At 47.9% G+C, this 26,547-nt stretch overlaps 1 protein-coding gene across 1 annotated transcript in view; it reads right to left on the bottom strand.

Annotated features, from left to right (window-relative positions):
- Positions 1 to 15,459: 15,459 nt before the first annotated feature.
- Positions 15,460 to 26,547, bottom strand: part of SSBP3 (single stranded DNA binding protein 3) — a 136,589-nt gene continuing 125,501 nt past the window's right edge. Inside the window, 8 exon segments of the mRNA XM_038415004.2 lie at positions 15,460 to 17,261; positions 18,419 to 18,520; positions 18,859 to 18,887; positions 19,746 to 19,824; positions 23,269 to 23,339; positions 24,970 to 25,024; positions 25,604 to 25,639; positions 26,449 to 26,497. Of these exon segments, the coding sequence (XP_038270932.1) occupies positions 17,232 to 17,261; positions 18,419 to 18,520; positions 18,859 to 18,887; positions 19,746 to 19,824; positions 23,269 to 23,339; positions 24,970 to 25,024; positions 25,604 to 25,639; positions 26,449 to 26,497 (451 nt within the window). The 3' untranslated portion in view covers positions 15,460 to 17,231.

Here is a 26,547-nt window from a genome sequence, read left to right as displayed (position 1 = left end):
CCAGCCTGGGGTTCCATTCACCTAGTCCGGCAGCAGGCTGAGCAGGGCCCACAGCCAGGATCCTGGCTGGCAAGAGGCCAGCAGCCAGAACCCCAGACTGGCAGTGGGCTGAGCAGGGCTGGCGGCCGGGACCCCAGACCGGCTGTGGACTGAGCGACTCAGCCCTCTGCCGGTCTGTGGTTCCGTCCTCCGGCTCCTGCCAGACAGGGTCCCGGCTGCCGGCCCCACTCAGCCCACTGCTGGTCTGGGATCCCGGCCCTGCCCACATACAGCGGGTACCTACCTTCTCCCTGGTTCTAGCCCATTCTCTTCCTCTCTCTGCACTGAGCTGAGGGTGTGAGTGCACTGAGTACAGGGCTGGGGGTGAAGGAGCAGGCTGGGGGTTGGGGTGTAGGGTCTGGCCAGGAGCTAGAATGAGGGAGGGAGCTCAGGGTTGGGGCAGGAGGTTTGGGGGTGGAGCACTTACCTGGACAGCTCCCATTTGGTGCGAGGGGTGCAGGTGGGAATGGGGGGGCAGGGAGGGTGCAAGAGCTCCCATTTGGTGCTCAGGATGGGGGTGCGCATGTAGGGGGTGCAGGAGTCAGGGCAGAGGGCTGGGAGTGTGGGCTGGGGTCGTGCTCCCAGCCCCTTGCCCTGAGCGGCTCACGGCAGGGCGCTGGAGGGGATATGCCCTGATTCCACCCCCCTTACCCATCCCCACCTCATCTCCACCTTCTCCCCAGAGCAGCAAGCGTGCTGCTCTGGTCCACTTCTCCCCCTCCTCGCAAGGGCCATCAGCTGATGGGCGGCAGGAAGGGAGAGGAGGAGGGGCAGGAACCCAGCACACTGGGGGAAGAGGTGGGGAAGGGGGGACCTTGCCTGCCCTGCAGCAGCAGCCAGCAGGACCAATCTTCTTCACCCTGCCTCCGTGGGGTGGGGGTTGGGGGGGGCGGAGAAGAGCAGGCCGGGGCGGGGCAGGATTTTTAATGGCATGCTGCTGCCTGCCCGGGGTCCTGGCCTGGGTTCAGCAGCGGGCCGAGTGGGGCTGGTGGCTGGGACCTGCCAGGCAGGAGCGTGCCATTAAAAATTAGCTCGCACACCGTCTTTGGCACGCCTGCCATAGGTTGCCGACCCCTGGACTAGATGGATCACTGGTCTAATCCAGTATCCCATCTCTGACACTGGCCAGCACAAGCTGCATCAAAGAAAGGTGCAAGAGAAACTCTGTTGGAACAAGTTTCTACCAGGGAACACATTCCAGGCAGAAGAGTTCACTCAGCTACTCCCCTTCTAATACAGGTGTATTGGCAGATGCTGCTCTGAGGTCCTGAGTAGTGCAGGTTCCATTCATTCTATAAAGTTCATTCAGAGCAAACATTTGCCATACAGTCCCAGCACCATCATCGGAGGAGTTAAGCGGGGAGCTGGGGCCCGGCCTGGTACAGTGGGATTTGGAAAAAATTAAACAAGTAGGACATTACGCTGCCCAAGCGTATCTTAATGCCAGCGGGGACAGCAGGAGTGCAAATTCCAGCAGCGTTACCCCAGTGTCAGGACACTGGGGGCACCCGACAACTAGGGTAAGTCTAAACTAGTGTGATTGCCAGCTTAAGGAGACATACCCACTCTAGCTCTGATTGAGCTAATGCGCTAAAAGTAGAGTGCAACTGCACTGGCACAAGCCGTGGGACCACAAGTACACACTTGGGGCAGCTGCTGCTCTTCCTGCCAGAGCGACACTGCTAATTTTAGCAGGCTAGCTCAACAAAAGCAAGTGCAGGTGTGTCTCCTCAAGCTGAAGTTTCCGCCTTCCTTCTCGGGTGGAGACGTACCGTTAAACTAGACTGTGCAGTATTCACCTCCCACAACTGTGTTGCAGAGATCACGATAGGAGAAAGGATGCCCAGGTGCCTGCTTTACACCCTTCACAGAGAAAAGCGTTCCTGAGCCCAAAAGGCAGGTCTCATGGAATGAGTGTGCCCGGATACAACAGTGAAGAGGGCCACGTAGGGACCTAGTGGACAGAGGAGCCTATTTATGCCCACGGCCTCCTCAATGCATTCTTAAATCTGATAAACCACTGAAGCCTTAAAGGCACAAGAGCCCTGTTAGGTCCCACCTTAAAGACTGATCAATCATCACCATGGACATGGCACAAAGATACCATATATATCTGCATATAAGCCACCACCCCAATTTAGAAGTTACATTTGAAAACAATTCCCCGCTTATAAGGGAAGTAGACTTATGCAGAAGTATATATGGCTGCAGGGAGGTGCCAAGGAAGAATGGACACAATTTTAAGGGGTGCTGAAGAATTGTGACAGCCAAGTGCTAGAGGCCTTTTCAGGTAGATACACAGAGCTCCCTTCATACCTGATCCAGTTCTGCAGTGTCAGAGCAAAGAGAGTGAGAAAAGAGATTTCTAGGGAGAACACAATTAGGAATAGGCTGATGGAAAGCCAGGTGGCACAATATACCCTGCAGTGCCCTGACTCTCCTGGCTAAACAGGACCACCTGGAAGATGCTTAAACCCCTTCCTCCCTGGGGATTCAGGAATGAGGTGTGGAAAGCAGCAGCCGCAGCTGGAGGGGGAAGTAGGAACAGCAGAGCCAGGCAAGAGGCCTCTGGACAGCAGCTGGCTGGCTTGCAATTCTGGCAGCTGTACTCGCTGGCACAGGGAAGAGTTTGCATGCTGGCTATTCTGTGGGAGGGGGCCACAAGCCAAGGAGCTACAGAACCAACTGTCTATATGAGCTGTTCCCAAGGGACCATTGAAAACAGTACACCAGGATTAAAGGATCATCTGAGAGGAATCGACACCTTCCTTGGGGTTTCACAAAGAGCAGGGGTGATTTCATTTGGCCCTGGGGGAGGCCCTCACACAGACTAAGGAAAGGCTGAGCCTGAACTTTGGCTTGTCAACTGCTTTAAAAACAAAAAACAAAAACAAACCAGCATTTCTCCAAGATGGGAGCCCATCTTGCTCCTTCAAGTTTACACCCTCAATGGCTTCTCAGGCCCTTAGCAACCCAGCAAAGGAGATGTGAACGAAGGATGAGACATCTAAAAGCATGTGGGTTTCTCTTTGAAGCAAGGCCTCATAGGTGTCATCGACTCTGCCGTGAACAGCGTAGGCCAGATGAAGAACTGGAGGAAGATTCAGCTGTGGGAGGGCAACATTTGAGTGCTCCTGGCCTAAAGGATTTTACAGCCAGAATTTGACCATTCTTGGGAACAAGTATCAGGGGGTAGCTGTGTTAGTCTGTATCCCTAAAAACAACAAGGAGTCCAGTGGCACCTTAAAGACTAACAGATTTATTTGGGCATAAGCTTTCATGGATAAAAAAAACCAGTTCTTTTTTACCCATGAAAGATTATGCCCAAATAAATCTGTTAGTCTTTAAGGTGCCACCAGACTCCTTGTCCTTCTTGGGAAGGCTCTTTCTCCTCAGTGAGGAGTGAACAGAACAGCTTTGAACTTAGTAACTTGAACAAGTCCGTAGCCACACAGTAATAACTGAGGCAGCCCTGACATCCACTGCAGCCACTTTGGAAAGAGTCAGACCAATGCTCTTTACGGTCTCTCTGAGCACAGTTATTGTAACTGTTATACGGGAGGGGGGAAGGAACGGCCTGGTCAAAAGGCAAGTACTGGAAAGTCAGAACACTCATGAGCCTTTTCACTCTTATCTCACTGGGTCTTTGGGGCTGGGCTGGTTTTCAGTCATCCCTGACAATATTGTCAGTCCACTTTGGAAGCTCGGAGAACTTCAGCCTTAGGAACAGCGTCCCTTAAAGAATAGAAAAGCAGGCTAAAGGGCTTAAGGAACAGCGGGTTTCTGGTGTGAATGAGTTCACCCCTTATACTATACATAGTGGTGAAATGGAAAGGGGAGAGCTCTTCCTATGGTTAACTCCCCATCCCCTTCCAGCTCTGGAGTGGTGCGGGCCATCTTAAAAACCCCAGCTAGGGAGGCATCCTAACTCCTCTTGGAACACTTTTCCTCCTCCTCCTCAGGGCAATTTGTCCCACATCCCAAGCCAGGAAGCCAGGCCCACTTAAGTGGTCCTCCAGTGATAGCTTTGCATTTTTTTTTTCCCTGCATGAAGTAAGGAAACTGAAGCATCTGCCTGGAAAGGTGAAGGCTGAAATGAGCATTTCCACAAAAAACAAGAGCTTTATATAAAGGAGGATGGGATATGGGAGGAGTGTCTGCCTTTACGCAAGTCATCACCATTCTGGATCCATAAAAAAGAACTGCTTAGCCCTTACCACAGTATCCAAGTCTACAATGGTTGAGGAACAGAGCTCTGAGTTTTCTGTGCACATCACAGAATGGCAGTGAGACTAAACTGACAGGGACTTCCACACAACCAACATTGGTATAAATGGTTCAGGACATGACCATGCTACCCCCCATGCCCTGTAACAAGTGGAATGGTAAAGTGCTGGGAAAAAAAAATGTGAACTGCTCTGCAGCCAGCCTTCCTTCCTCCAGAGAGGTCCTTCCTCCAAGAGCCACCACACCTATAGCTGGACCCATGCACTGACTGGCTATGTGGATAGTCAGGAAGAGACGGCAGTGCAGGAACAGTTATGTCAGGGTGCTGCATGGACTGGGCAGGACTTCTCCCAAGTCTTCACCCAACATCCAATGCAGCAAGCTCTCCAGAGTTGGAAAAAGCAGTTGAGATCACAAACAAGTGGCCACTTTCTTGCAGTTGATCCTTGCCCACTAGAATGAGGAAAGGCACTGCTACCCGAGAGCCATCTCTGCAGTGTGCTCTGGTCAATGCAAAGAGAAAAATAGAGCACTCACTAAATTAGGTCACATCCAACTAGCTAATCTTGACCAAGGAAAGGATTGAAAGGAAGTATTTGCCAAAAGAAAAGGATAACCCTTGAGTAATTGCCACCTGCTGGGAACAGGAAAAGAACGTGGTGGGTCAGCAAAACATTTAAATGAAGAGACAGCACAACAAAGGTTACTTACCTTACAGTAACTGTCATTCTTCAAGATGAGTTGTGCACATCAATTCCTAGATTGCAAGGCCAGAAGGGACCACTGTGATCATCTAGTCTGGTCTCCTGGGTAACACAGGCCTTAGAACTTCACAAAATTCCTAGAGCATGGTCAGGCCAGGGAGATGTAGCGCTACCAAAGTAACATGATGAGGGAAGCATCAATCCCAGAAATGTGTAGCTTCCTGGCAGAGCAGAGAAGATCTGGCTCCTGCTTGCCTGTTGATGTAGTGCAGCTCTGTGGGTTGTCCATCAGAACCTGTACTGTCAAACCCTGGATGAAGACCTACCCAGATCTGATGAGATTTGCACGAATCTTTCCAAGAGGAAAGGTGTTGGCTTCAGCTTCACATCTCTTGCCTTCCAGGTTCTTTTGGTGAAGGACTTGCAGACTGAGCAGCACACAGGAGCATGCATCGCAGGTGCCTACTATTCACTGGCATAGCAGCAGTGCAGATGGGGCAGAACTTAAACCCAGCCATTTTAGGCTAATGTACAGAGGGTCTGTACTAGAGAGAGATCCCTTGTCAGGGATTGCAACCTACCATTACCATTCTAAAATTAGGTATCTTAAGCTAATTAGCAAAGAAAGCCTAACACCACGAAACTTAAGAACAACCATCTTTTCCCAACAGGAGAGAACTGCTCACTAGGAGTAGAGAATACGGATGCTATAGAGTTCCATCTCAAAGCTCTGTGTGGTAGTAAGGAACTGAGAGGGTTGCAACAGCCCTGCCCTTTAGGCCATAGACTATGGGTTGTGAGGGGGCACTCGGGGCACAGGCGTGGCCCCAATGGGCTTTAGTATTGAAAAGAATCTGAACTCATTTGCACGTGCACTGAGAGTGGAATCTTTGCATGTCCACACAGACAACTTTGCTTTTTCCTCTAATTGCTGGAAGGGTTTTTGATTCTCAGCTGTTGGGCCAAGTAGAGAGATGGAGAACATGAGAGCATCAGAAGATTCCAAATTAATCCCCACTCTCTCCCCCACCCCACAGGACATCAAGTTTAGCAAACAGCTTTCAGAGATCACCTTATACCCAAGTCAAAGGATAAACTAGGTCCAGGATAGCAACAGCTTCTGCTCTCTGTAGGTGCAGATGGGTTGCTGGGTAGCAGGAAATACATGTTATCTACTCAGTAAGCAACCAGCAACTCCTCCCTACTGCATATGCCTGCATAGGAGCCCATGCAGCACAGATACAGGTCAGTGATGTTAAAATACACTTTTAAAAATTAAATTTACAATGCTAAGCTTATTTGTGAGTAGGTTTGGCACTTCTGAGCTGTTTTCACCCCAGCCCAAGAGACAGCTATTGGTTTTCCAACTCCTGTCTTTGAATGATAGGGCTTGACTACATGGGGAGGTATTCTGGAATAAGCTCCATGAGTGGACATGCTCATTCAGGAATTAGGGTAGAAATGCCTTATTCAGAATTAAAAAAGTGGATTGAGCTAATTTGGAATATGGCACTCTTATTCTGGAAAAGGAATGTCTACACATGGAGTTAATTGGGAATAGTTAATCTGCTTTAAATTCACACCATCCCTTATTCCGGGTTAATTTTCACGTGAAGACAAACCCTAAGAGTCAGATGGAGAAGGATTTCATTTCTCATCAGTAACTGATAAAAAAAACCTATCTAAAGTTATATTGCATTGAAAGTGCTTGGAAAAAGCAGTAACTTTGCCATGCTTGACCTCTACATACCCTCCCATCAAGTATCATCTGTTCTAACATGAAAATACCACAATCCTTAATTACATTTTAAATAATTGGCATGATCACACCTTGCCCTTACAAACCCCTTGCACCAGAGGATTTCAAAGCCATTTACAAAGGGGATATATCACCCCCATTTTGCAAATGGGGGAATTGCAGTACCAAGAAGTAACCTGCCCAAAGTCAGACTGAACAATGGTCAGAGCTGGGAATAGAACCAAAGTTTCCTTTCACCCATTCCCTCCTGCTGTGTTATCAGCTATTACTAATATTCACACAGGATAACCTGCGTAGCTCAAGGAGGAAAAAAGGGTTACCTATATTTTCGTAACTGTTGTTCTGTTGCTCATGTTCATTCCATTCTAGGTGTGCGCATGCCACGTGCGCAATCATTGGAAATTTTTGCCTTAGAGGCATCCATAGGGTTGGCAGTGGTGCCCCCTTGAGTGCCACGCTCATGCGTTGATGTATCAGGCACTGCCGGCCCTATGCCCTCTAAGTTCCTTCTTGCTGGCAACTCCGACAGGGGCAGGAGAATGGGTAATGGAATTTACATGAGCAACACATCTCCTAGAACAGTTATGAACAGTAGGTAACCATTTCTTCTTTGAGTGCTTGCTCATGTCAGTTCCATTCTAGGTGACTCAAGCAGTATCAATAGAGGTGGGCTCGGAGTTCACGGTCTTGCAGCGTGCAGCACCGCTCTGCCAAAACCAGTCTTGTCCCGGGCCAGCTGGCTAAGCGCATTATGGGACGTAAACACGTGGAACAGACGACCAGGTAGCAGCTCTACAGATCTTTTGGATTGGCATCTGAGCCAGGAAGGCCATTGATGCTTGCGCTCTAGTTGAGTGTTCCTTGACTATTGCTGCTGGAAGCACTTTCGCCAGCTCATAGCAGTATTGGATGCAACCTGTGGTCCAAGACCAAATCCTTTGAGCAGACACCAGGTGACCTTTCATCCAGTGTGCCACTACAACGAACAGCTGCACTGACTTGCGAAACAGTTTTGTCCTGTCAATATAAAGGCCAGCGCCCTCCTGATATCCAGGGTGTGCAACCTGCATTCCTCTTTGGATTTATGGGGCTTTGGGAAGAAGAAAACCGGTAAGTATATGTCCTGGCTGGTATGAAACTGGGAAACAGTTGGGCAGGAATGCCAGGTGAGGCTGCAACTGGACCTTATCTTTATAGAATACTACACAGGCCAGTTCTGAAGAGCCCTGATCTCAGATACCCTGAAGGTAGAAGTTATCGCAACCAGGAATGAAACCTTCCAGGAGAGAAGCAGGAGAGAGCAGGAAGCCAGAGGTTCCAAGGGAGGTCCCATGAGCCTTGACAGCACAAGATTCAAATCCCAGGGAGGGATAGGGTCCTGGATGTGAGGGTAGAGATGCTCCAGACGTTTCAAGAACCGGGCCGTCATGTGAGTGAAACCGACCTGCCTTGGAACAGAAGGTGGAAAGCTGAAATAGTGGCTAGGTGGACCCTGAACCATGTCAGGGACAAGCCCTGAAGTTTGAGGTGCAGAAGATAATCTTGGATACGTTCTGAAGCCCAGCATGTGAACCTTTTCCACTTGGTCAGGCAAGTCGCTCTGGTGGAGGGCTTTCTGCTACCCAGCAAGACCTGCTGAACATAGGCCAAGCATTCCCGCTCTTCCGCATTCAGCCATCAAGTAGCCATGCCGACAAGTAATGCCTCCAGGTTCAGATGCAGAATACTGCTGTAGTCCTGAGACAGCAGGTCTGGCCAGAGAGGTAGTCACGGCAGGGCAGCTACCAGAATAACCTTTGCCCTATCCTGTTTGATCTTCACAAGGACTCTGTGGATCAATGGCACGACTCTGTGGATCAATGGCACTGCTGGGAAGGGATACATCAGGGCCCCTGACCACGAGAGCAGGAAAGCATCTGACAGGGAACACGTCCACCTGGGGAGTTCCCAACTTTTGGAAGATCATATTGGCTGCCTCTGGCTGGAGTGACCACTCATGGCGAGACAAGAAGGTCTTGCTGAGATAATCTGCTAGCACATTCCTGGTCCTGGGCAAACTTTGAGCCGTAGGGCCTTGTAAGTAGTTGTTTATAGTAGTTAATGTTAAGTAGTTAAGTGTAGTTAGACAGAATCCCAGAGTGCCCCAGGCAGAGCATGTCCCGGTCTACCAGGTTTAAGCCCTGTGGCTACCAGATGAATGGCATGACGCACACAGAAGTCCCAAAGGCAGAGAACTTGGCAAAGGGCCAACAACCTGGCTCCGCCCTGCCTGCCTGATGTAATATATCATGGAAGTATTATCCATGAGAACCTGCACCATCTTGCCCTTTAGGTGGGGCAAGAAAGCCTGGCAGGCCAGGTAAACTGCTTTTAGCTCCCTGACATAGATATGAAGGGCCAGATCGTCCCACAGCCACTGGCCTTGAGCACTGAGCTCGCCCAGGTAGGCTCCCCAGCCCCGGTCCGAAGCATCTGAGACTAGGGTCAGCGACAGGTCCGGGGCCATGAAGGCATCTCTCTCCAACATCGACCCAGGATTCAACCACTCCTCCAGGGACGACAGAATGTGATCAGACATCCTGACTACCTGGTCTAGGTCGTGTCTGTTGGGGATGTAAACCAACGCTAGTCACACCTGCAGAGGTCTGAGATGGAGCCAGGCATGACTCACCACCTATGTACAGGCAGCCACGTGGCCCAGGAACCTCAGGCAGATGTGAATTGTGGTGAGTGGGTGGTTCTTCACATGGGAAATCAGGTCTGACCTGGCCTGAAAATGAGCCACTGAAATGAAGGCTCTGGCTCACGTGGAGTTAAGAACCCCCCCCCCGATGAACTCTATTTGTTGGACTGGCCTTAAGATAGATTTTTGCTCATTTATCAACAGGTCCAGGTTGCGGCAGGTGCAATGCATCAGATCGAGGCTCCTCTGCACTTGTTCCTGAGACCTGCCCTTGATGAGCTGGTCATCGAGATACGGAAAGACCTGGACTCCTCAATGTCTCAGGTAAGTGGCCACTGGTGCCATACATTTTGTGAAGACCCTTGGGGCCGATGAGAGGCCGAAGGACAGCACCGTGAATTGGAAATGGCATCCTCCCATATGAAATGGAGGAAATGTCCGACGTTGGAACGTGGAAACGGGCATCCTTCAAGTCGAGGGCGGCGTACCAGTCTACAGGGAAACCATGTGAAATTCCAACTTCCTGAGAGACTTGTTTTGAGGCATTGCAGGTCCAGAATGGGCCTTAAGCCCCCTTTTGCTTAAAGGATTAGAATCCTGTCGTGTCCTGAGGGACCTCCTCTTCCGCCCCCAGGTGGGAGGGATGGATGAAGGAGTTTGCCAGTGTGTCTTGACAATTTTGAGGACTGCGTCACGCACTGGTAGCGTGACATGGGCCAGGGTAGAGGCTGAGGAGGTGTTAAACAAAGTGTCCGCCTGCTCAGCCATCTCCTCCACCTCCAGGCCCAAGTTCTCGGCCACCCATTGAAGCAGGGCCTGGTGTTCTTTAAAACTGTCCGGCGGGCTGGCCCTCGAGGGTCCCACAACTGCTTCGTCTGGGGATGAAGATGACTACTGTACCACCAGGGGAGGCCCCGGGGCATCTTCCACCATGGGGGGGTGGAGGGGGAAAAGGGCAGGAGATGACCTTATTGGGGCGCATGGGAAATGCACCCACTTCCAAGCACTGCGCTGGCCATTGACTGTGCTGCCAAGGTGGTTCCAATGTAGATGCAGCCTTGGGTGCCCCTTTGTGCTGGTGGGGTCTAGGTGAGGGGCTGAACTGCCCTTCTGTGCCGAAGGAATCCTCTTCTGGTGACCATGGTGGCGCTGTTGATGCCTGAGTCTGCCTGCTGACCATTGCCTGGAGCAAGGGGATCGGTGCTGGTATCGAGCAGACTGGTGCCAGTGCTGGGGAGACCGGAGACATGACTGAAAACGCTCCCACAGAGCAAGCGAGCAGGATCTGCACTGAGAGGACAACCAGCGAGAGTGCAAACGGTGCTGGTAGTACAGAGACAGGCATCTTCCTCCAGGTGATGTGCATCGAGATGGCAGGGACTGCGATTGTGGTGCCCTTGTCCGAGGGCGAGCTGCAGAGGACCTGGGCTGTGACTCCAGCGATCTGCAGCACGGAAATGGAGAGCGCTGCTTTGTCTCGGGGGATCAGCGGTGCTCCACTGCCCTCTGAGGGATCTTAGAGGCTGGCTTGCCTCTGTGGGGAGCCTTTGCCAATTCCTGTGGCACATGCTGCATCAGCAGCATGGGTAGAGGCTCCTGCTATCTGCATCAGGGGAGCTTGGGAAGGAGTCGGTGCAGTCAGTGGTTTAGGACCCATACCACTCCTTGGAGTCGATAGGGGACCTTTTAAGAGGCTAAGGGCCCTGACCTGGGAGGCACGAACGCACGGCTCCGGAGTGGCTGGGCAGCCCCAAGTGGGTTCCTTGCCCAATGACCCATGGCCCTTCTTGCCCAGGGAGCAGTGCTTTCTCACTTTTTTGGGCACTGGCAATGGGGGCGCACTAAGGCACCCAGTGAGTCCTGGTAGGGTGGCTTGGAAGCCAGACGAAGGGCAGACTCCATGAGGAGTGCCCGTAAAACGAATGTCCTGCTCTGAGTCTGGGCCGAAGGTTTTTACAAATACGGCATTTATCCTTCATGTGTGGTTCCCCCAAGCACTTGAGGCAGCTGCTGTGGGCATCACTTACCGGCATAGGCCTGTTACTGTCCACAAAAGGGCTTAAACCTGAGAGACTGGGGCATGCCCTGCCTGGGGCGAAGTCCCCACTGGGACTCTAACATCTAACTACACTACACACTAACTACTATAAACAACTACTTACAAGGCCCTAAGGCTCAAAATCATAAATACAAAAAACTGCTAGCCCTTGCTATGCAAGGAAAAGTGCTCCAACCAACCACCCTGGGCAGTAAGAAGGAACTGAGAGGGCATATGGCTGGCAGCACCTGATATACCGGCGCAGGAACGCAGCACTCAAGGGGGCAGCATTGCCCATCCTACGGATACCACGAAGGCAAAAATCTCAGATGACCATGCATGTGGGCATGTGCACACCTAGAATGGAATCGACATGAGCAAGCACTCAAAGAAGGGCAACTTTACACTGAACAAAACGTCTGGTGTTTGCAGTCTCAATTTAAGACAATCTGCAGGATTGGGTGAGATGGGAAACAAATCTAAATGCGCTAATCAAAGGTTTGTTAGAAACAAATACTTTCTGGTTTTCACAAGGGTAACCTACCCTGCCAGTTGACCCTTATGCTAATGGACTTAGTAGACGGGGATTTTTCTTGGTGTTTTCTAAACCACACTGGAGTTTCAATGCAACAATTCAACCGTGTCACACAGCTCATCTTGCACCGAGTGATCTGTGGGTTATCAGCAATGAAACCCTTCCTGGGGATGCAAAGACATTTTGAGAAGCAAATCATGGGGTGCAGTGAGCAGAGATGGGTCTAAAACAGATTAAACCATCTTCTGCAAACCCCCCCCACACCCACCCAGCTAGAACATTCAGAGTGTTGTGACTGGTTCCTGGTTCAGGGCTTATTTTGCACAGCCACAGTATACCATTCTTACTTGATACAAGATACAAAATATGTTCCCCCTGAAGAAAAGCTCTCCAGAGAGAAGCATTAAAGCTGCATCACTCTGTTTAAGAGAGACATTTCCAGACTATTTGTTAGAAATGCTAGTTCAAACCATATTAAAGCTTTCCACAAGCAAAAGGAAAAAAGCAGGAAAACTCAAGTCAAAACTTAACTTCCCCATGCCAATCAGTTATGAAAAATGGAAAGTGTCAGATAACAGTTCACAACAAATGATTAGCAGTTATCCAGCGTACAATCCCTCAGTTATCTAAAGATTGAGAAATCAAAACATTTCAGATGAGTTCTTAAGTGCAGAACCTCGGTAAAGTTTTTTCTCTTCACAAAAAAGATGAATCAGAGACCTGGTAATAGGTTGTTCCACCGTAAGGTCAGAAGGTCATGCAGAAAAACATTTATGCTCCTTGTCACTGTTCGGGGTAATTGCACCTGTATTTTGGGCTCTAGGCTCCCAGCTCCTCAACCATCATCCCTCTTCCGTAGAGGCCCACATCTCTCCTCTGCCTGACCAGAGTTTTTCCAGGCTTCAAAGTTCCCTGCTTATACCATTATCCCCAGCAAGCCAGACTGCCTAAACAGGCCAGCATCTGCACTTTGCTCTCTCTCTCTCTGAACGCTATGAACAGCTGGCATTGTCAGCAGTCACAAGTTACCAAACAGCTCTTTCTATGCAAGCACATTTATTAAGGTAAAAGGCATTTCAGAGAAAAAAAAATTAAAAACAAACCCCTGCATGCATGCTAATAAGCTTACCAGAGATCACCCCAACTCCAAAAAGAGCTCTGACAGGAGCCATTCCTTCAAACCCCACACGGGGTTTTCTGTAGTTACAAGTTCATAACAGCCTTAGCTCAGAACCAGAACAGTCACATCAAAATCGGAAAGAAGAGCTCTCTCGGAGTGTTTTCTTCAGAATAGCTACGTTAAAGATGAACTTGTATTGCAATAGCACCTGGGAATTATAGAACCCATTGTGCTCGGCACTGCAGATTGGGTCTTTTCATATTGTGTGTGTGTGTGGGGGGGGAATAAAAAAAGTAACCTTCCCATTGGAGTTACACCAGCACCTCCAAATGATGTACATGAGAAAGCACATGCTGACTGGATGTTTATGTTTCGTTAAAAACAAAGCTGTAAACTTAACACTCCAATATCCTTTCCTCCTTTGCTCACCTTAAATCAGGATTTTGTGCATCTCCTGCAACAGATGCTGGCCACAAATAAAAATCCAGCTCCTTTCCCTACATTCTCCACTTTGTTTCGAGTGTTTGCAGAGCCGGTGCTAGCCCATTGGGGGCCCTAAGTAGGAATATTTTAGGCTCCCCAATTCTAAAACAGACGAGCTCTTATAGAGAGAGAATAGGGGGGCCCCTTGAGCTGCTTGGGGCCCCTCAAGCAACTGCTTAATCTGCTGATGCCTAGCACCGGCACTACACAGTTTGTCATCACCTGGAAGTTGCATTGTAATTGACCTTGTCTGTATCTGCGTATAAAGCACTCCCTGCTCTACAAATGACGAACAATCAACAATTGCATGAAGACGAGGCCCCTGAAAGGGAAAAATGGAGGAATTTTCAAACTTTTATTTTTTTTAAGAAGATGGATACCTGGCATACACTTAACACAATTTTCCTAGGGTGAAATTCTCTCTCTCAGCCCACAAGCCAGCATGAAGCCAGAGTTTGGGCTGTCTATCCTACAATCAGAGATGGCTGCAGCCCAGTTAGGCACACTCGCATTAGAGCTTTAATCTAGCTCAAACGGCTAAAAATCACAGTGAAGCTGTGGCAGTGTGGCTCAATGCTGGCTGTGCAAGCCCGCCCGTAACACTGGGTACATACTTGCATTGCTAGCCAGTGCTGGGCCCTGCGCTGCCACATCGTCATGACTAGTTTTAGCCAGGCTGGCTAGACTAAAGCTAGCTTGGGTACGTCTGAGCTGCGATCACACCTCTGATTGCCATGCAGACAGACTAAATGGACACGGCTCATCTTGCTCCCACCTGCATAGCAGGCTGTGGCGCTTCAACACAACTCCTCCTCGTGCAGATATCATGGGTGCCCCACACTTCCAATCTGCACTGGCTGCTAATGGGCTCAACCTCCCCAGCAAATATATGGGGACCTTTTCACCCCACAGAGTCACGGGGCCTTCTGCGGTGTGGAGAGCCTCCCCCATGGAGGGAATCTCACTTTCCCAGTGAGGCTCCTAAAGGCGCTTTTAAAATACTGACATCCACTTTTAACAGAAAGGTCCCCAGGTCCTGTCAGTTCTCTCCCAGTGAGCACGCTCACAGGAAGAGGAATTGTAACTTTCTTCCAATGGATAAGACACACGCCATCCATCAACATTTCAGTTTTAAGGTGAAGAAACCCTGACTTCAACTCCCTGCCACCCGACATTACTGTTAAAACTTCCAATCCCAGCGTGGCCGGAGACAAGCTTCCAAAGATATTCCCACAGATCGGAGTCCTTAGCAGGCATAGCGCGAAGGAAACTATCCATACCCCGGCATTCACTCATCCCACTGCCCCTGCCCCGGGGAGCCAGGCTCTACGCGGCACCTCCTGAGAGGCCTAGAACAGAAGGTGCAGCTTGACTTTATATCACCTCGGTGCGGCCCAGATTCTGGGCCACTCCGTGGGCTGAAATGGCCACCGGCATAAGGGGTTCTTCTAATTGATAGCTGCCTCTCCAAGGCGGTGTTGGAGCCCAGAACCCATTGCTACGGGCACACCTCTACACTAGAGCCCAACGGGGTGGGGGAAAAGAGCACAGAGCTGCTTTCCTCGGTCTTCCGTTGCTCTGGGCTGAAGGAATTCTCCACCAGTCCCTGAGCAGTATCTCTGCGACTGCCAAAGCAGTGTATAAAAGCTGGGGCTAGAATCTGCCACCCCTTCTAAACCCTACTGCTCTGTCTGGAACCGAATGTCTCAATACAAGTTCCTTGTGGGGGCGGGGTTAAAACGGCCCATCCTCAGTAGACACACTTGCCCTCCCCCCAAAACTGTACAGAAAGCGTTCGAGTCATTAGAAGAAGAAAAAAGTGCCCAGCTTTCTCATGGCAAATCCCAGTAACAAAGAGCAGAGACCTGAACTCAAATGTTTATGTTTATATTTATTACAGCATGGAGGGGGAAAAAAGAACCGTTTCATTCAAAAACCATCCCATACCAATGAAGACAATAATTTAGCTATCCATTTTAAAATACATTAAAACCGGTCTGTCATTTCTCACTTCAAAAAACAAAAAACAAAACAAAAAAAAGATGATCCATTCTGGAGACCACGGATGTATCAGCAATACAACAAATCTTCATTTGATTTTTTTTTTATTTTTAAATATTAACCTGACTGTAACTATGAGACTGACACCCTTTTCCCACCCCCAGTCCCACCCTCACCCCCCCACCGACCTTCTACAGGTAAAGCACAATTAAAATGCCTAGGGAAAAGAAGGCAAACATTTAAAAAAATTCATATTACACACTAAAAAAAGTTTGTCATCTCATGTCTTGCAGTCAGAATAATAAAAACCAGCCAATGTTCCCAAAAAACATCTCAATGAAGGGGTGCAGAAAAAAGACATCCCTTTAATAAAACATTATCAACAAATATCGTACACAAACTACAATGTATAATAATTACTTTTTTTCCCTCTCTTATTTTAGAACCAGACTACAAGGTAAGAAAAAACACTGAAACAAGATACAATGTTCTCAATAATCGGCACAAAGGGAAATCCAGGGAGATAATATTTTACATAATATGATATACATGGATCAGAAGTGGAGATTTATAAAACAAAGACCAACTACAGGGTAGTGTAATGTACATAGATCCCAGACTCTGGCGAGTGTCACTAACATGGTTGGTTGGTTACTTTTCTGTAGTCACCTCTACCAAGAGAAGAAAGGTAATTTTTTCATTTTTGTTTTTATTTTTTTTTGTTACAGAGTGAGCCTACAGAATAGCAAGTATACATTTGAACCATTACTTTAAAATATCTCCATCCAGTTCCAAAACACATACAGCGAAACCCTGATAAGATCACATCTTTTTTTAAAAAAAAATACAAAACCAAAAAACAAAGATGTTAGCTTGAGATCACAGTTACAAAATCCCAGGTCAGATTAACCCTTTCTTTCTCTCTTTTTTTGGTGGTAGTGGTGGGGGGAAATATAGCTCAAGGATTCTCGCAGGGGGAAGTATTGAACTCTCCTTGTATTCCAAGAGGGGGAAAAAAAGACCAATACAGTGCATGCCACGGTCACAGATAGTAAGATCACAATTAATTCTTGAGGATGTGATCCTATGAGGGGCCAACTGCATTAACAACTTTCTATGAGGTGGAGGAGTCTCTTCTGGAGGAGGCGGCGTTGTGCTGCAAACAAGAAAAACAAAAACAAAACACGCCTTCCGAACAAAAACCGCCAATTGTAAACTGTCCAGTTTATTTTCAAAAAACAGGACAACAACAGAGACAACATGAGATTTCATATCTAGACTAGCTTCCTGGTGTAGCACAGCACAAACAAACAACAGGTTTAAAAGAACAAAGCAAAGAGGTTGGAGTTGGGTACTGGAGGCTTCCATTTGTTTCCCCAAAAAAAAAAAAAAGTGTCATGTACATATATAAATCCTTCCGCACAAGAAGGATCTTGTCACGTCTTGAAATATTTTAAGTTTTGTCCTTCATGTTTTATGGAATAAAAAGTTCAGCCTTTTTATTGCATGAAACTAAAACTGGGGTTTGGCCCCCTCGCGTCTCTCTGCCAATACACCTAGCTTCTTCTTGCATAATTTCTTTTAGATCCTCCAAATGGCAGCTGACTCTCTTTATCCTGGAGAAGAGGAAGGGGGAGGGAAATCACACACTCATCGTCATGCTGGGGGAATACTGAAAGAGAGACAAGCACAGAATGAGTACTGGGCAAACAGGACTGAAATACTAAAAGCGGCCAAGGCCAGGGAAGAGGGGATATGAAAGTAAGACTCGGGCTTATGAAAACTATAAAGCAACATAATTTGATGTAATAAATCAGAAAGATAGAATATGCTAGAGCACAGAATCCGCTGCATAATGGTCTTTCCAGGGAGAAAATAAGCAAAAAACAGTATGGGGTAGGAGGCAATTTAAAGGCATGCATGTATATAATGCTAAATACAGTGAGAAAAAAGAGGGGGAGCCTCTTGCATCTGTAGAGCTTGAAATCCAATGTGAAAATACTCTGCAGATTTCAAAGATGAGTGCACATTTGTTCGCAGCTGAAAGCGAGCATGGTTAGCAGTGTCTGCTCAGGGGCAGCTCCGAAACAGCAGGGGGTGTTGCAAGCCTGAGCAAAACTGCTCTTAAGCATCAATAGGGGGTCCCATGATTAGACCTGCAGCTTCCCTGCTGTTCCAAACTGCAGCACAGCTGTATACGGAGGTTTTCACAGAGCAAAGATGTTTGTCTCTAGCTCACCACAGTAGCTCACTTTCACCAGAGTCAATTTCACACACACGATGGCTAGAAAGGGGGCCAGCAAGATTTATATCTTTACTAAAAACCCTACCAATTGAGCACACACCTTGGTTACACAACCACGTGACCCTACTGCTGTCATGTTTTTTCTCCCCCCTCAGCCTCATTTGTTACATGCAGTTGCCATCTTGTCTAGCCTGTATGCTTTTTAGTTCAATACCTCATTCAGAAATAGATCTCAAATTGCAGCACAAATGGCAGGGAAAAGTTATTATTGCTACTTTGTTTTTCGCTTGGATAGGGGTCTCCAAAGCACAGAGCTTAAGCAACATTCCCTGGGTCAAACAGAAAGGCAGTGGCAGAATCAGAATTAGGAACCAGGGCTTCTCCACTCCCAGCCCTGTGCTGAGTCCCCTGGACCACAGCTAGATCTGTATTAAATGACAACATGCTTTCTCTACTGTCAAAGAAAGCATGATCACCTCTGCCCCTCCAGACCTCAGGCCCCATCAGGAAGCAGAGACAGAGCCTTATAAATTTTGTGACCCAAAAGAGAGGGGGCTTAGAGACTGGGTGTCTGAGCAACTCACATTGTCATTTTGGAAGGAATGGAGGAAGTTACCTCCCAGTTCACCATCATCTCTCGGAGTGCCCGGGGGGTTGCTAATGCCACTTATGTTGTTTGGAGAATTCTAAGGAGACAAAAGAAGGAGAAGGGGAGTATGCCTCAAATACGTCACTGAGCACAGACTGGCAAAATCCCTCGCTAACGACTGTGAGCAGCCGGTGGGAAAGCAGGAGAGAACGGCTGCGTTTTATACAACCTTCTGTTCGTGCTGAAGCAAACGTCTCATGGGAAAGGGCTACAGGATGGGAGAAAGCCCCTGGTGTCCCTCTATTGCTCCCCCTACATTGGGGCCTCTCCAACCACACACACGATTTTCTCACTGCTGATGCTTTATGAAGGACGGACGGACTACGGTTAAAAGGAAAATGATTCATCTTTACAGTCACCACAGTGCACACTTACTTTTGGAAGTCCATCTATGTCGCCTGACCCTATCGAGAGAAGGGAAGAAAACTTTTATTTGCAAGTTAGTGACATTCCTTACTCAGAGTTAATGCAGTTCTCCTTGGCTAGCCCATTCAGTGCTCGAGCAGGCGCTGGGCGGGTGTCTAGAATGCCATCCAGAAACTGGAAGCGGTTGCTACATGCAACTACTCCAGGGCATTGCTAGCAGCAGGCAATACAGGTCGCAGCTGTGTTAATCCCACACCTCTTAACATTTGCCTCTGGTAAAAGGGAACCGTCGGGGGCCTCAGCTGCCTTTCCTTTGTATGCTGACCTCCAGGGAGCGGAGGACGGCTCACCTGACTGCGAAGCGCCAGGCACTCTTACTGCATGGCACTAGAAAAATGGCAAGTTAGCTGCAGGGGCCTTGGCTCTCCCTGTGGTACTCTGACACTGATCAAGCTAGAGCATAGCTCCTATAGCAGGACAACATTGGAGACAGACTGTAGGTTAATGGGGGCCTTTCTACTGCTTTCAATTAAACACCAACACTGGTTTTGCGTTTAAGCTCCTTTTCTGACTGAATCTATCAATGCTGTTCCAGTGAGACTGTGGTAGTGCTCCATGCTACAACAGAAGAGTATCCAGCCACGCGGGCGGACAAGCAGCCAGGTCAAGGCAAAAGAGGGCCGTGAGGGGTATAGGCCGGAGGAAATAGGGTGATTCTCAGACCTCTGAAAGCTCACCGTGCTCATGTGCCTCCAAAATCACCGACCAGTACGCCAGGAGCAAGGCAGGAAAAGCCACCAGACAATAGTATCACCCTCACAGAGCTCTAATCAGCATTAACAGCTTGTTAAGGGTCAGCTCTAGTGTGCTTCCTGCTCAGCCAGCCTTGAGCTTACCTAATGATCCATTCATGTGATGTGGTTCCATACCGCCCATGCCTCCCATTGGGCCATCAGAACCGGGCCCCATTGGGAACTGAGAAAGGAAACAGCAGAAAATGTAACCCCAAAATAAGAGAACTGTACTCCCATCAGCATCAAGCAGACCAGCCCTTCCACTGGCAAGGATGGCCTCAAAACAGAGCAGAATGTTCTACTATCCAAGTTTTGCCCAGACACAGCCAGGTGACCTGGCTCCTGTTGGATTGGGAAGCAATAGCCCTTGAAAACTTAACCGCCTCAGGAAAGTTACAGCAAATTTTTTTTTGGTCACTAAGGCTACGTCTACACTACAGAGCTCACATTGGCACAGCTACGCCTACACAGCCTCCAGTGTAGACAGAGTATGTGGAGAGAAGGAGTTTTTCCAACAGGGTAGGAACACCATGTCCACAGATGAAGCACTATTCTGTCAGCACCACTGCATCTACCTGAGGGTTTTGTTGGCATGGCTACATCACTAGGGGATGCGGGTGGTAATACTTTGGCCCAGTTCTGGCTGTTGGATTTAGCGTGCGGATGGTGGTGGGCCTGTGACATACAGGAGGTCACAGACACTTTGGTGGTCCCCTCTGGCCTTCGACTCAATTACCCCCAACTGTATAGCTACACAGAATAGCAGGGCTCTGGTTTCACCTTCTGCGACCTCCACCATGAACAGTGTTTACAGAGTAACTAATATCCCTCCTTTGGGACTATACACCCGCAGCGTACAGGGCCCCCCACCATTCTGGAAATAACTCACAGTGGCAGGCTGATAGGAGCTGAATCATAGGGCTATCAAATCAGCCAAGATACCCAACGAGGCGAGCAGGTAACTGGACAGGTGTCAGGCACGATAAGGGTGGCTTCCTTTCTCCCACCTAGTTTAATGCTCCAAGGTGCTATGGGAAGCGGGGGTTCAAATCCCTCTCTCACAAAACACACAGCAGTGAAAGCTATGCTCAGACACTTGTGTGTGACCCTTTCGCCCCTCCTGCCCCGCCATCAACAGACCATCTGCCCCAATAAGAACGGCAGGGAGGGTGGGGACACGCACACATGTGGGGGGTGACCCCCAGCTGCCTTGTTAGCAGCACTCAGTACTCTCTCAGCAGACAGAAGCACGCATGCAGCAGCACAATGGTTCTGCAGCTACTTTCCCTCCTGTGGGCACGGGCAGCCCGAATAGCTACACTTCCTTGAAGCCAGGAAGTGATGTCTAAAGGGCACATTCTCCCCACCAGCATATCCCCAAGTGAACCAGCCACTATAACCCAATGCGGGTGTCAACATGCTGTGCCCTATGAAGACTGGCTCCCCCCATTTCGCTCCACTGTGCTTGTGACGTCCTTCTCTGGCCATGAGGGAGTGTTCCAAGACCACTGCATGGCAAAACCAGCTCCTGCCTGAAGAGTGCGCAACCTGACCTACCATTGCAAATCCAGGCCATAGATCTCCTGCCAGCACATTTCTATGGCCAGCTGAGGGAGCCAGCCATATTTCCTTACACCACCTCCCATCTTCCCCCAGTGCTGCTCCAACCACGTTCCCAGGGATCAGTGGGGCTTCAACATGATCACCTTAGCTAGATCCCCCCCTCAGCTCCCTGTGCTGTGAACATCATCCATCTGGCTGCAGGGGGAATGGACGAGCCTCCCTTTGGGGCCTACCCATGCAGCTCCTCAAGTCAGACAATGGGGTTTGCTTTTGAGCAGTCTGAAGCCTTTGCGTCAAGTGCCTCACATCTGCCAGGCTCCTGACCCGCAAGAACGGGTTGGGAATTGAACCCGGCTCTGCCATTTTCCTGGTGAATAAAGCCATCAAAGCTAGCCAGCAGCCTGCACTCTCCATACCAAGCTGGAGAGCACTCCAGGATTCAGGCTAACTGGCAGCCTCTGTTCAGGCAAGGCCTAAAGACCCAGAGTACCAGGCCTGCTAACGGGCTGGATGGAGGAGCACGCTCCTTCCTGCTGTACAGCTCCTCCAAGCCAATGCCGTCAGCTCCTCCCTTACCGAGCACTGAACCAAAACAGACTTCAGGTGGAACCCTCATGCTCTGACACACCCACCTTCTGGCACCACCATTTCTTTTTCTAAGCGAATGGGTGCAATGTCTTCCCACCCCCACACCATTGCTCCTCAGCACAGAGACAGGAGTGATGGATCCTCACAGCTGATCCAGCCAACGCAGCCACTTATGGGTGCCACGCTCCCATGCTCCACACTGAACAGGGGCAGGCAGATTCAATAACGCGTAGGCTCCTTGTAGCAGGGCCCACCCTCGTTGGGAGACTGGAAAGCACCGAGCACACAGATTGGGCACTACTGTAAAGAAGCGGGGGAAGGTTTTTGTTTATCCTCATCACTTCCCTCATTTTGTTTCCCTGTCCCTAGATCTGCAAAGATCACATTACTGGAAATGGCCAAGGGAGTTCCCACTCGAGTCACTTTACCTACATAAGCTGAAGACAAAACAGAGTCAAAACCAGCAAATATCTGTATAAACAGACACAGTCAACATGGGCACAAAAACACCCCCAAACCCGTCAACAATGGGTTTGACATCTTACTGTTTTATGTGCCAAGCTGCAGCACAGAATGAAGCTTCAGGACCCAGTTATAAAGCCCCTTAGGTACATCTATGCAGCCAACACCCACAGCTGGCCCAGGTCAGCTGACTCAGGCTCACAGAGCTGTAAAATTGCTATGTAGATATTCAGGACCCTGGCAAAGAGCCCAAACACAACCGTTTTTAGCCCCGCAGCCCAAGCGCCATGAGCCCGAGTCAGCTAACCCAGGCCCAGCCACGGTTGTCCCACAGATCTTTTATTCCAGGACAGACATACCCTTAAAGTCAAAAAAAAAAAAAGTCAATCTGGTCTAATCTTTTTCACCTACAACACCCATCATCACAATAAACATGGCCCTCTTCCCTGCACTTCCCCTTATCCAGTTCATTGGATTTGGGCTGTGATTGTCAGAGGAGCCCAAATCCCACTGAAATTCAGTTCATCCTTTGAAAATCCCTATCTTTGAGTCTAGTCAGTTTTGCTGTTCTCCCCTGAAGAGTCAGCTTCCCCTTTGGCACAAGCTTTTATTATTATATACTCACCCTCCCAAGGGGGAAGAGAAAAAAAAATCTCTCACGTGATCACAAAAACCGCACCCATGCTGGCAGGGGTATCTCAGGAACAGGCAGTGCTTGGAAACAATTTTTGAAAACTAGCAGTTTATAAGACGACTGTATCCCTTTAAATGTGACTGTTAACTGGATGTATTACTGACATGATCTTGGCCAGAGCAGCATGAACAGCACCATTTTAATAAGCATAAAAAATTAACAAAGTTGATGAAGAGTTAATCACTTTTTGATGGTTTGTTTTATTTCTATTTTGTAACCAATGGCTGAAATCAATTAAACTGCTCTACCCTCAACTGATGAAGTTAATTATGATTTGTTATGGTATCTGATATGTAAATTATTAGAAAGCAGACTTACATTCGATCGACTGCCTCCAGGCGGTACTGGATTAATCATTGTGTAGATGTTGTCACTTGAATTGGTTGAATCTGTAGAACAGTGAAGCCCAGTAAGTCAGAGTGATTAATTCATTTCTTAATTAAAACAAACTCATGCCACTTGAACTCATTCTTTTGTATTTTATCACCTAAAATTCCCTTTAAGTACCACCATTTTCTGGCTAATTTGTATTTAATGAAGATTCACAAAGTTTTTAATCACAGAAATTCAACTGTGAAAATAATTCAACTACTGAGAATCACAGGGCTTGCTCATCAGAGGCGGCATAGAAAGATAATTTGCTTTACGTATCACTTAACACCTCAAAATTATCCAAACATTATCCAACATTATTACAATACCGGTATTAAAAACAAAACCCCGAACCAGTATGGAAAAGGAACCCGGGTCTTTATAGTGCACATAGTAACAGATAAACCATTTTAATCACGTCACAATATCTAAATGCACGAATTACAAGCGTGCATCAGCGACAGAATATTGGGGCAGTGACTAGCAGCACCCATTAACATATGGATTGTTTTATTATGACCTAGTCTGAAATGTAGGTCAGAGTTCTCATAAAAATGCAGAAGCAGAAAGACAGTCGTAATATTACATTTTAGCTCCACCCCTGCAGCTGTGAAACACCACAGTTACAGAGCAAGGCTACTTCCCTGGAGCCCACCCACTCGCCATCCCCTCCGATTGATCACTACAACAATTACAAAATCAGCCTTGCAAAACTGCCAGAGAAATTTACCAGTCCTGATGCAGAATCTACATGCCCACCTTTCTGTGGGGAAGGAGGAGAAAAATCAATGTGGGAAGTTTTAGTGACCCATCGAAAAAACAAGAAATTTGGGGGTGAGGGAATTAGCCTCCCCATGACAAGCAGAATTTTGCAAAGCTGTTTTCAAAAGCTCCTGCAAGTCCACATTATAAATCTGACCACCACAATGGCAGCCTCCACAGCCTGACTTGGTCTTTTTAAGGGAGAAGGCATCAGAGTTAATGTGTGTGGGGGAAGAAGGGACACAGGAAACATTTGTAGTAAATAGATAGGATTTTTTTTTTTTTTTTTGGTAGCCAATACAATTTTTAACCTGGGCTTTTTTTATTTTATTTTATTAAAGAGCAAGCGGTAGCTTGGGGTGTCAGCCCCTAAACAATACAAAATGACTCCCTTGCTTTTTGTTTGTTAACCAGCTTGAAAGGAAAGACAAATAAATAGAGAGTCAATTTTTTATAAGGACGTTTTGTCAAAGAACAAGCAGCGTTTTGCACATTTCTAGTGAGGCATGTAAACAAAGCTGGTTCACTTTAGTAACATGGGGATTAAACGTGAAGTGACTGCTGCTTCTCAGGGAAACAAATCCAGACACTGAGAAGGGCTCCCTCCTCTTCCCCACTTCATATGTGCTCACACGTGCTCTCAGAGCTCCCCTTCCCCCCCACACTGTGAATTTTCATCCTCTTGAAACTCAATCCTAGGCGGAGAAGTGAATACAAAGCCCCATCCTAACAACCACCAAAAGCTTCTTTCAATACGATTGCACACAATCAGGAATCCAATGGAACGGCAGTTGAGCGTGAGCTGAGGAGTTAGGGGGCTATCACTGAAAACAGTCAGCAAATTTGGGTTTTTTAGTGCTGAATTCGTCGGCTGTTGAATTTTACCTGCAGGACTAGGCATGATCGGTGTTCCTGGAGGACCTCCACCACCAGGGGGCCCCTGTAGACAAGATTAAACACACGTCAAAAACCACTGTGATAACATATACTGCAATAGGTCAGCAAGATCCTGCTGCTGTCAGCAACAATGTCTCACCTTGGTATTCAGCCAAGCATTAATCTCCTGCTAAAACCTTTGATGCACTCTCCTAGCTAAAGTACAATGCTTTGTTTAAGCCTTGAGCAAAATCAGAATTTAAAAAAAAAAAAGAAGAGTATTTGAGAGGTGTATATGGGAGAGAGTGGAAATCATTTGCAGTGTCCATGGGACCCCTTCTAAAACATTTTTTAGATTTACAGGAAAGGGAGGGTGCTCTGGGCACTCTGAAGACACGCAGATTTCTAGAAACAAACATTCTTAATTTCAGAATTTCTACCTCTGCCCAGACTTCTGAACCAACTCAAGATAGAGGGCCATGGCTACGCTATATACGTTTAACTCACACCGATAATCTAAGTCCAAATAAGTTATATCTACATACACACGTGTGCGCGCAAAGAGAGTCAATGACCTGTAACGTATATACTTGAAACTGACCACACATCTGGCTAGAAATAAGAACTCAGCCCAGGAACTTACCACGTATGTACCAGGCGATGAAGAAGAATATGGAATCTATAAACAGATCATAGGAAAGAATCACATATCTGAAATGCAGCATTTCATCAGTAATATCCCAATTTACACATTTAACTCTGGTACCCACATTCTGCTTTGTCAAACTGAAGCGGAAATTCGGCTGAATTACAGTAGTGGCCTCTGACGTGTTATAAATGCCCACCATGCACTGAATATGGTGGCACACAATATTTCACTTACCCCATCCCCAAAACCCTACTATTGGCAGGATATAAAAAGGCAAGAAAAATTAATGGTTCAAGAGCAAGGTTGTGGGTGTTCTGCACTATATCAGACATCTGTAGTCACTGAATGACCAGGCTGCTGCTGGAAGATCCAGTCTCCTTCCTTCCCCCTACATTTTTTTTTTGTGCACACAGTGCTGCACAGTTTCACACCTTTTCCCTGAATCACAAAGAAAATGGACAGAAAACTGGCTAAGGAACAGATTAGAATAAAGAAACACAACTGTAACTTTTAGACACACCAAGGCAGTAGCCAAATTAACAGAACACTGTGCAATATAAAAATCTTCACTAGTTAGCTGGATGCTTGCTGGGAAGCGCTCTATGGTACGGAGGATGGTGAATGTTTGCCTGGGGGTTTGTCCACATTAAATGGGTATAACACTACTCTCCTGTCTTGATACTCAGGCACGTCCATGTAATACCTGTACACTGGCTGGCTCGAAAGACAAGGCTTTAGTCAGAAGTAACAAAAGACGCAAGAAGGAAGTCATATTTGAAGAGATGCTCATGTACAAACTTTTGCTCTAGTCCAATACCAATAAAAAGACAGACACTTACTGAATTAGCACTGCTGGGGTTAGGCCATGGTCTACCAGCTCCCGGGCCCCTAGAGTTTAAATGAAAAAGAAATGCTTTTTATACATGGCACATCGGGCT

The sequence above is a fragment of the Dermochelys coriacea genome, chromosome 8 (assembly GCF_009764565.3).
Source record: "Dermochelys coriacea isolate rDerCor1 chromosome 8, rDerCor1.pri.v4, whole genome shotgun sequence".
In the NCBI taxonomy this organism is placed as follows: Eukaryota; Metazoa; Chordata; order Testudines; family Dermochelyidae; genus Dermochelys; species Dermochelys coriacea.
Note: the sequence above shows the minus strand (reverse complement) of the source record. Positions and strands in the feature narration are given on the sequence as shown.